The 11700-nt window shown below is 43.0% G+C and overlaps 1 protein-coding gene across 1 annotated transcript in view; it reads left to right on the plus strand.

The window, feature by feature from the left end:
* The window catches only part of LOC124594451 (enhancer of split mgamma protein-like), a 126818-nt gene extending 124962 nt beyond the window's left edge, over positions 1-1856 (plus strand). Inside the window, exon 4 of the mRNA XM_047132827.1 lies at positions 1410-1856. Within this exon, the coding sequence (XP_046988783.1) occupies positions 1410-1856 (447 nt within the window). The remainder of the gene's footprint in view (positions 1-1409) is intronic.
* Positions 1857-11700: the final 9844 nt, after the last annotated feature.

Raw genomic sequence — 11700 nt, forward strand, 5'->3', positions numbered from 1 at the left:
AGTGTACTTCTCACATTTTTAATGCGTTTAAAATATACGTTCTTATATCGAATATTTATATTTTTATTTTATAATAGCTTATTAGCGATGCTGTACAAATAATAAGTGTATGATTATGTATCCACATATGTTCAAAAATGGTTCAAATGGCTCTGAGCACTATGGGACTCAGCTCCTGAGGTCATCAGTCCCCTAGAACTTGAACTACTTAAACCTAACTAACCTAAGGACATCACACACATCCATGGCCGAGGCAGGATTCGAACCTGCGACCGTAGCAATCGCGCGGTTCCAGACTGTAGCGCCTAGAACCGCTCGTCCACCCCGGCCGGCGCATATATGTTTTATTTGAATTTTATTGAAATTTTCAATTATATTTTCTCATTGTAAAGAATGGCACGTTGCAACTGTGGCGGTCGCTCAAAGAATGGCTCAAAGCCGTTGCAGCTAGTAGCTGGATTTGACAGCTGATTGGAAATTGGAAATTTGTGGTAAGGTCTTATGGGACCAAACTGCTAAGGTCATCGGTCCCTAAGCTTACGCACTAAGCTAATTTAAACTAACTTACGGTAAGGACAATACACCGACAATACACCGAAGGGGGAAGCCGCGCGGACCGTGACAGATGGCTGATCCGCGAAGATAATAGTACATACTTTATGACGGAATATAAAACTTATTTCTGTCGCTCGCGTTTTCAAGTCTTCTAGCTTGCATTCCCGTAGGAAAATAATTAACTAGTACTAATGGTTAGTAAATGATTAAAATATGAAGTAAGTGTCAGCATTCAAGTACATACCTTATATAATAGCATCCTTTCAACAAAAATTTCGCTTGATTTCGCTCAATAAAAAATATCATCCTAAGAAATTCAACCTTCAGAAGAAACGGATGGCCGCTTCTAAGACCAGGATTCAATAATTCCAGCTTTACTCTAGCCAAAACAATCTCCAGAGGGTAGACAGCGAAACCCACAGTGACAGCGAAAATAGTGACAATGAGGACGAACAGGAGGAGGAAGCTGAGATGTGACAGTAAATTAGCGCGCGCGCGTGTGTGTGTGTGTGTGTGTGTGTGTGTATGTGTGTGTGTGTGTGTGTGTGTGTGTGTGACTGGCGGTCAACGGCTCGAAGAAACCATCCCGAGGTATTCATCGTCAGTCATATTCGGTGATGGTACTAACAAATCTCTCCTCTAACCTATCATCTTTTATATTGTTCTTAAAAAAACAACAAAATTTTATTTAAATTCAGGTAAGAGGTCTATAATTTGGCAATAAATAAATAAATTACTCTAGCCGACCTATTAAGCGGAAACTCTGAACTATTTCTGTATTTATGATCACTTTTTTGGGACTCTGGCCCTATGTGTGACGCCCGTGACTTGACAGCTGTCGCGTTTGCCGGCAGGCGGGGTTCAGCCAGTGCGCGACGGAGGCGTGCCAGTTCCTGGTGTCGCTGCCCGGGCTGGACGCGCGGCTGTCGGCGCGGCTGGTGTCGCACCTGTCGCGTTGCGCGCCGCCCACCGCCGCCCCCGCCGCCCCCACCGCCCCCCTGAGCGTGCAGGTGCCTGCGCCGCCACGTTCCGGTGCCTTCTCGCCGCCTGTGTCTCCCTGCGCGCTCACAGCGCCCTCCTACGCCGTCGCCGCCCCCACCGCCGACCACCGACCCTCCGACCGCTACGCGGCCGCCCCCGAGACTGCGTCGCCTCCGCCGCCTACCGCGGCTGCAGCCTCCCCCGCGTCGCTGTCCTCCACCCCCAGCGCCAGCGACTTGGCCAAGCCGGTGGCCGGACTGCTGATGACGGTGCCCGAAGCGACGCACCAGCCGCCGGGAAGCATGTGGAGGCCCTGGTGAGCGACGCTGGCACTCGTGGACCTTCTCTGCCTCTCACCAGGGATGTGCCTTTGAGGCTTTGTCGTCATTATTCCGAGTCACCTGGATGTGCAAGCTAGGGTGAATTCCAACTGTTAAAGACGTCCGCAGCGAATTTGCCGAGACATAAATTCATGTACAATAAAGATCAGAATTTACTAACTTATCCTCTTGAAATCTTGTATACACACCTTGTCTTCCCCAGTAACAGTGAACCTATATTCTACTGCCCCGTCCATGGAACGAGGGTGTACCTAGTCTCATCAACTGCCTTATTACCGAATGTGACATTACACAAAGTATCGGCCGTTCTGACAATGACGCAAACGTTTTAAATTTCTTGTTATGCAACTGACATCTTATACAGGGTGAATCAAAAGTCCGTTAACATTTGGAAAATGAATATTTCACGGAATAATTTTGTCAGAGAGATAAAATCTACATCCACATCTACATCTATACTCCGCTAGCCACCAAGCTGTGTCTGGCGGAGAGTACAATTGGCGCCAAAGTCATATTCCGCACCCCCCACCCCCCCTCCCCGCACCCCCTGTTCCACTCACGGATCGCGCGAGGGAAAAACGACTGCCTGAACACCTCGAGCTCTAATTTCCCTTATCTTTGAATGGTGATAATTGCGCGATTTGAAAGTTGGAGATAATAATATATGCTCTACATCCTCGGCGAAGATGGGATTTCGGAATTTAGTGAACAGCCCCTTCCGTTTAGCGCGTCGTCTATCGGCAAGTGTGTCCTACTTCAAACTTTCTGTGAGATATGTAACACTCTCGCGATGGCTAAATGTACCAGTCACGAATATTGCCGTTCTTCTTTGGACCTTCTCAATTTCTTGAATCAGATCCAACTGGTAAGGGTCCCATACAGACGAACAATACTCTGGACGAACTAACGTACTGTAAGCAATTTCGTTTGTTGGTAGACTGCATCGCTTCAGGATTCTACCAATAAACCGCAATCTAGAGTTCGCCTTGCCCGTGACTACTTGCTTGAAATGACACGGGGTTTTATTGAAACCTGAGAAGTACATGACGTGACCAACAGATGGCGCTTCAAATGATACAAATGCAAAAATTAACACAACGATTTTTAGAAAAGACGATGTTCCTTATAACGAGTGGTCAATTTGTCGGCCACGCTTATCAGCAATACTCGTAGTCGAGGGTCAATGTCGTCATAGCGCCGTACAGCATGGAAATAAGTACCGGGGGATGTAGTCTTTCGGCATCGCTAACGAGGTCGGACGATTGCGGTAGACTTGTGAGTTCAGGCAATCAATAATTACACAGATTGACGTCTGGCGACTTGGGTGGCCAAACATGAAGGAACTGGTGGGAAGCACGCCATCCTCACCAAACGATGTGCGCGAGAGATCTCTCACAATATGGGGCGTAGCGCCATGTCACATAAAAGTCGTACCTTTCAGCAGGTGTTTATCTGCCAGGCCTGCTAGGCTAGGAGTGATGCGATTATATATCGGTGTATCTAGCACCTACCGCGCGTCACTGACATTTGCTGTCCAGTGCCATCTGTTAGCCGTTTTTGCACTTGTTTTTGGTTTCAATGAAACCCCATGTCATTTCAGGTATATGTTTCAAGTTTTACCTCTCTACCAACATTATTCCGTGAATTAGTGTATTTTCAAATGTTAACAGACTTTTGGGTCACATTGTAATTTAACAAAGGTCAGTAACCTGTAAAAAAAACTATTATGGTACAGAAAAACTCCGTGTTACTAGATAAACATACCGAAAACAATGCCTGAAGCATGACACATCACATATATAGGGTGTTCTCCTTGTTACGACCACCATTTAACTACCAATGCAGTTGAGACACATCTTACCAGCAACTGCGAATACCCACCGTCGGAGGTGGTATGAGCATCATGAAGATAGAGATTTATAAATGTTCCCATCTTGAAACTTATTTTGTATCCATCGGGTAAATTTCCAAACATGGGTTCCTTATCAACATTTTATTTACTACTTCCCCTCTACAACCTCTAGGCATAACGTAACACCCTCCACAGCCCCTCTATTTGACCTTTACGCCAAGTGAGGTGGCAAAGTGAATTAGTACTATTCATCCATGAACAAAAAGTAGTGTTCATTCATGGCAGCATGTGCATAACGATCATAAAGTTTTTTAATTATTTTCGTGGTAGTGAATGTTATTTAGATAGATGCAGTAGAAATACAGAAGTCTCTACAAGACTATATACGTGCTTTTGTGGAGTACACATTATTATTTTTCTAGAGATCATCGATGGTGGTAATCACACTGACCATACTAAATACCACAAGAAAGATTTAATTTTCATTGATGTGAGAGAATTCCTTACAAACTTCGTGTGACTGAATATCTTGGAATAATGTAGAGTGAGTTCATAAATCCTTAGGTTTTGGTAAAATCTTGCTCCATGTTTTTTGTTACAGTTTACTCGATGCATCAGCTTCCTTATTAGTAGTATAGGACGTGAGATAACAGCTCTAACTTCTGCAGAAAGTAAAATGCAGGCATGCACACTTGTATATCTCACTGAAACAAAACTTTCACTTTATCTAATTTAGATGTTATTACGACATCAACGAACTAAAGCCATATTTTGTGATCCTTATTATTGGATTGTGTCCCTAATTAATGTTTGTTACTATGTGGCAAATAAGATTCCGAAACTGCAGAAATATTCAAATGAAAAGTTGTATAATTAAGGTGTTAAAGTTATCTTATTTTAAAGTTAATATTTTCTACAGTTGTATATATCTATATAATAACAAAGCATTGTGTAAGAAATAACATTAACTGGTAAAGATATATTTTTATAAAATTTAATTGTAAATCTGATATCTATGTTTTAGCTTAAAGTTTATTAAATACTCAGCATTTATGTGATCTCATATAAACTATTGAAAAACCTGAGGATGTTTCTGAATTTTAATAGTGACAGCTGTTACAACTGTTACTTTTTATTTATTTGCATATGTTGAAAATCTCTATCTCTCAAAACAATTATTACATAGTTTGTATTAACTGGTTGTTGTTAGAAAAAGATAAAGAGGGTAAATTATAGTTAAGTAATGTTTTAATGTTGTTGTTATACAGAATTTGACTGATTGTAGGTTAAGTGTATTAAAATTTTCTATCAATAATAATTTTCTGATTGCAATTGCCATAGTCTTTCATATAAATAAAGAAACAATATTAATGTATCTTAAATTTTAAGTTTGTTACTTGTATTTCATAATAAAAATTTATGTTAGTAATTATTAAAAACTTTTGATTCTTCTGTAGGTGACTTGAAAGTCACATCTGGAGAAGAATGTTGATTAATGTATGCAATGAGAAAAAAGCAAAGAAATGAAAAACCAAGAGGAAATAACCTGAAATTCTGGCCCACTGTGACACATTAACATTCATCACTCACACTGTACACAAAATGGTCAAAGCACATGTGCAGAATATCATTTTCAGGAGTCATCTGCAGCTCACACACATAAGTCAATCGTACATCTGTAGTCAATTCTCCATAATACAAGAGGCAGCACACGTATGGAGGAGATGTACATGTGCCACAGAGACTAAAACTACGATTGGGACAGGGTTGTGGCAAGAGGATGCATACGACAAACACTAGTTAGGACATAATGAGCACAACAACTACAGATATTGAAAAAAATAGGTGCATAAATATTTTGTGTCTGGGGCTATGAATCCCCTTAGGCCCAAATCAAGCACATCTTTCCCCCGGATGATGGACACTACTAGTTTATTATTTCAGAGGCCTGGCGTATTGTGACAATGGCAAAGTGTATATGAAGATCAATTCCAGTATTTCTTTAAACTAATTTATCAGTTGGGTCTCAATGGAGTTACACTGTATTTATTAATAACATGTACGTAACATAATCCACTCAGCTGTCTTTATTCATGATGCTCATATTTACATTGTTATAAATTTCAGAGTTATATAATTTAACCCTCAGATGTCCATGGCCAGTCCCAGTCGCCCATACATATTATAAAAGTGGATTCATGTATGTATGTAAGTATGTATGTATGTATCTATTATGTTCGTTCCATCTCTCCTCCTAAACCACTGTATCGATCTCAACCAAAGTTAATACACATACCATGCACTGTCAGGAAAGAACCACTATGTGTGTAAGAACTACGTATGTTTCAAAGGGTTGGGAGTTGGCTGAAAAGAGAAGCGTGCCTCATGACACGCAGTTAGCCAGACGATTTTCATCCAGTATTTGGAAACGAGAGCACTTAGCGACTTGCACCAAACTTAACGACACTCCCCACTAAATGATGAAAGGAAAAAAGTTTATCGCGTACTACGTTTTCGCTTTTAGTGCATAAAACTGCTACATCACGCATCTCCGTTTAATTTATTACTTCTTTACTTGGAGCACATTTTGCAGACATTATTGACATATACCAATGAACGTACTCGCAAAAGCATATCATTCTATGACATGAATTTCATGTGATATGACGTCATAAACATTGAGATGAGTGAAAACAATACTGGAGAGGTAGAAATACTGATGAAGTGTGTGTGCAAATATGTACCAAATATGTTAAATAAATGAGAAATATATGTGACTTGTTTATACATGGGTGAATCCATGGATAAAGAGCATCGACTTGCCCTGGAAGACATGGAACACTCTGAACGGATCGAGGACCTGCATGATGGATGGCAAGGAACACTTAAAGCGGGGGAAGACACGTAACTGGAGAGCCGCCCTACGAATGTGGCAATAATGGATTTGATTAAGTTTAAGGTTATTAATTTATAAATTAAAGTGTGATTTCACTTGAGTTCAGTATTTATAGATAAAGGGACCTCGAACAGCAACTGCAGGACTGTTACTCGATTATGATGCAACTATTTATTTTGACAAACAAGTTGGATCATGACTATTACGCTTAGTTACTCTTTACAAATCACTGTTACAAAACAATGAATGTACACGACCGCAAGGCACGATAGAGGCTTAGCCATTTCCTGCCAGAAACTATACGAAGGTTAGAGCCAGAGGCCGAGAAAGACGCCACAGCACACCAGGCAAGCCTCTGTCACCTTTCCGGACCGGGACTGACCGGAAGTGCATCCAGGGACGTTTGTTGAACTAGAGCAATAAAAGAAATTTGATGATATAAAGGTTACTTTTGAAGATAAAAGGACACATCAACACATCGATGTTTGTACCAGAGAAAATGCCTGCAAAGGAAAAAATTTCTGGGTGCTTATTCGCGGTCTTCTTACCGTGGGAAATGAGGACAGTATGCAACAGTTATGAAATAATTATGTTACCGAGACTAAGAACCCCTGAACTCGCTAGCAGATACATGGATACGCCCATAGAAATCATTCAAGAACTTTCGATAAAACAGCCTCAGGTCTCGCACAATTTCTTTCACTGTTGACGGATTCGCTCGTCAGTAGCCAGCAGCTGCAGGTGATCTGGCGGCAACATGTTAGTGAGTCAAAAGCGCCGCTCGGTATCACACTCACATACATCGTACATGTTCACATAACTTACGAGAACGCAGCCGGTATATCGACAGGCCACCAACCTGTCATTTTCAAACGAAAACGGAAAGAAGAAAGCTCTGCGCAAAGGAATTTGAAACTTCGGTTTGCAGAGCAATTCTGGAAACACACACACAAACACACGCACACACACACACACACACACACACACACACACACACACACACACACAAACACAAACTGTAAACATTAACGGCACCACTCAACCAAAAATGACCGATGCTGGAAGTTATCGATAGTGAAATTTACTAAAGAACGGGTAATGTACCTGTGGTGTCACCGCCAGACACCACACTTGCTAGGTGGTTGCCTTTAAATCGGCCGTGGTCCGTTAGTAGGCCTATACGTCGGACCCGCGTGTCGCCACTATCAGTGATTGCAGACCGAGCGCCGCCACACGGCAGGTCTAGTCTAGAGAGACTCCCTAGCACTCGCCCCAGTTGTACAGCCGACTTTGCTAGAGATGGTTTACTGTCTACATACGCTCTCATTTGCTGAGACGACAGTTTAACATAGCTTTCAGCTACGTCATTTGCTACGATCTAGCAAGGCGCCATATTCAGTTACTATATGTACTATCTTCAAGAATCTATTCCGAACAGATAATATTGTGAATCAAATGGTTCAAATGGTTCTGAGCACTATGGGACTTAACATCTGTGGTCATCAGTCCCCTAGAACTTAGAACTACTTATACCTAACTAACCTAAGGACATCACAAACATCCATGCCCGAGGCAGTATTCGAACGTGCGACCGTAGCAGTCGCGCGGTTCCGGACTGAGCGCCTAGAATATTTTGAATCATGTACCGTCAAGAGCGACGTTCATCATTAATGGATTAAAGTTAAGTATCATTCCTTGTATTGTCCCAGACTTCACAAGTCAGTATAGTTCTTCCCTCCTCACGCCAGCCTGCGTGAGCTAAAACGAGTGCATTTCGGCCTCCACTCGTAACACGGTGTTGGCTCTTCTGCTAACACAAAAGTACCATTAACTCTACCCCTCTGTTTTTTAACACATGAGAGAGCAGGATTCCGCGAAGAATTTAAGGAAAGACCTCTCCATCTGTATGTACAATGTTACTTACTAATTTAATTTCAGCTGCATCCTTAACAACACTATGCCAATAGTTGGAAGTGATTGTCACAATCTCCGTGTTATATTCCATAGGATAACCGGGGCCAAGACAACATTCTACGGTAGTCGACTTACTCGGCTGTTGTAAGCTTATATGACGCTTATGCTGAGTATACCGCTCCTCCACGGTCCTGGTCGTCTGATCAGTATGTGACACGACACAATGCAAAGAATATGACAGATACCCGTCTTATGCAAACCAACATCATCCTTAACGGAACCTAAAAGAACAAAAGGATCCTAATTTTAGACGGACGGGACGCCGGAAAAAACGTTTCACATAATGTTTCCGCAAAATGTTACCAAGCTTGTTGGAAATGCTCCCTGTGTAAGGCAGAAAGGTCGTAGACTCCGGAGCCAAGTCGGTATTATCAACACTCAACTGGTGCACGGTTGATCAATAGCGCAAAAAAATGGTTCAAATGGCTCTGAGCACTATGGGACTTAACTTCTGAGGTCATCAGTCTCCTAGAACTGAGAACTACTTATACCTAACTAACCTAAGGACATCACACACATCCATGCCCGAGGCAGGATTCGAACCTGCGACCGTAGCGGTCGCGCGGCTCCAGATTGTAGCTCCTAGAACCATTCGGCCACCCCGGCCGGCGATCAATAGCGCAACGCACGTTTGATCAGTCTTTCATTGTAGTCGTTCTGACGAAAGGCAACATCATGATTGGTTAATCAGCTGACAAACTCTCAAAGTCTGAAATGACGTAGTCCCTGCGAACCAAGGTAAGAAGTACCCCTTCACGCTGAGCCGGATCGTAACAACTATCAGCCTTTAGCTACAAGTCAGAGTGGGTGGGCTTCCAGTAAACAGCATGTCCCAACGTACTGTCAGACTTCTTCGTGACCAACACTTCAAGGAAGGGAAGGCAGCCATCCTTTTCGACCTCCACCTCTGGTCGATTGAATTCAGGTGTTCTGAAATGTCGTTCAAATTCTCATTGTCATGAGGCCAAACAACAAAAGTGTCGTGTACTTATCCGAAAAAAACACTCTGGTTTCAAAGCCACCGACTCTAAGGCACGTTCCTCGAAGTATTCATTAACAAATTTGCAATAATAGGTGACAACGGGCTCCTACTGCAATTCTCTCTGTCTACTCACACTACTGTCCAATGAATGAAAAGTAAATCGAAGCCAACACATTTCGAAATAGTTTCGTTAGTACAACCCCAAACGTAACCTCAGTTAACCGTAATGAATCAGCCGCCCGGAAAGACAGAAAAAAGTCCCCTTGAAACACTGCAGATGTAATAGAACTCCTACCAAGCAGGCACGTGACACAACACCACTGACTTGTAGTAGTGGGGAAGGGGGGGCGTCTACCAGTCTATTGTATGATATCAGCAGAGTAAGATGGATCGACGTGGCGATAGGAGAAATGGCAGAAAGGTACCATCGTGTTTGGTCATCCCCATGACCGTAAATGATCTTGTCCGATTTGTTCGTGTATCAATGCGGACTGTTGAGCGAGTCTACAAGGTATGCTGCACCACTCTGAGCGATGTCAAACTGCGTGAGAGCCATGCACGTGCAAAGATCCTAATCGATAGAGTCCGGAGAAGAGGACCATGCCTTGTCAATGGCAGTCGTTTTCAAATTCAACAGTAATTGCCGTTGTCAGGGATCACACCGGCCGTAATGCTGCGCGTCCTTAAGTCGTCAAACAACACTGAAAGTGGAAAGCAGGCCACTAGGGTGTGTAGCCTCTTTTTAAACCATGGTATTTATTTAAGCAGTCTTGGTGCTCAAATCTTGCCCTTTCTGACCTTTGTGACCAGTACACTGTGGACTCTCCCTTCTTCCAAGACTTACAGAGTTGCACATATACGATCCTGGTTTGACACACAGTCTATGGCACATCGGCTGGCCAGCTAAATCACCCCGTATCAATCCCATAGAAAACGTCTGGGACAATTCGTAGCGGTGGGTGAAACGTAGCAATGAACATGCCCGCAGACTGGTTGTTCTACCCCATCTAATCATCAACGAGTGGCTTCAGCAGAGTATCCGAAGAATTAGTGGACTCGCTGAATTGAGTTGATTACTAGAGCTAGCGGCAGTGTTATACGGTATTAGCACCACTACTTCTGGCAGCGATTAATTATTTATCGTATGTGCTTAGCAACAGTAGTATTTCTCGAAAACTGGTACCTACACTGAGGTGACAAAGGTCATATGCATGTATATGGATGGCGGTAGTATAGCGTATACAAGCAATACAAATCCAGTGCATTGGCGGGGTTGTTATTAGTACTCGGGTGGATCCACGAGAAAAGATATCGGGCCAGATTATGGCCACACGACGGGAGTAAACTGTCTTTGAATGCAGAATGGTAGTTGAAGATACATACTTGTGACGTTCCATTTCGGAAATCGTTAGGGAATCCGATATTACGAGACGTACAGTGTTCAGAGTGTGTCGAGAATGACAGATTTGAGGCATTATCTCTCACCATGGACTCCGCAGTGGCCGACAGCCTTCACTTAACGAGCGACGTTAGAGCACAGTTGTCAGTGCTAGCAGACAAGCAACAGTGCACGAAAATTAATAACCACAGAAATCAATGTGGGTCATTCGATGAACGTATCCGTAGGACAGTGCGGCGACATTTGGCGTTATGGGCTATGGCGGCAGATGACCTATGAGAGTGCCTTTGGTAACAACAGGAGTTCGCCAGCAGCGCGTCTCCTGGGCTAGTGAACATGTCGGTTGGATTCTAGACAACTGGAAAGCCGTAGCCTGGTCAAATGAGTCTCCATTTCAGTTGGTAACAGCTGACGGTAGTGCTCAAGTGTGGCGCAGACGCTATGAAGTCATGGTCCCAAGCTGTCAACAAGTCACTCTTCAAGCTGGTGGTGTCTCTGTAATAGTGTGGGCCGTGTTTGCATGGAGTGGACTAGGTCCTTTATTCCAACTGAATCGATCATTGACTGGAAATTGTTACGTTCGACTACTTGCAGACCATATTCAGCCATTCATGAACTTTCCAAACAACGATGAAATTTCTATGGATGAAAATGCGGTAAAAATTGTTCGTGATTGGTTTGAAGAACATTCTGGACAATTCGAGTGAATGATTTGGCCAC

Source organism: Schistocerca americana, chromosome 2 (assembly GCF_021461395.2).
Source record: "Schistocerca americana isolate TAMUIC-IGC-003095 chromosome 2, iqSchAmer2.1, whole genome shotgun sequence".
NCBI classification, from domain to species: domain Eukaryota; kingdom Metazoa; phylum Arthropoda; class Insecta; order Orthoptera; family Acrididae; genus Schistocerca; species Schistocerca americana.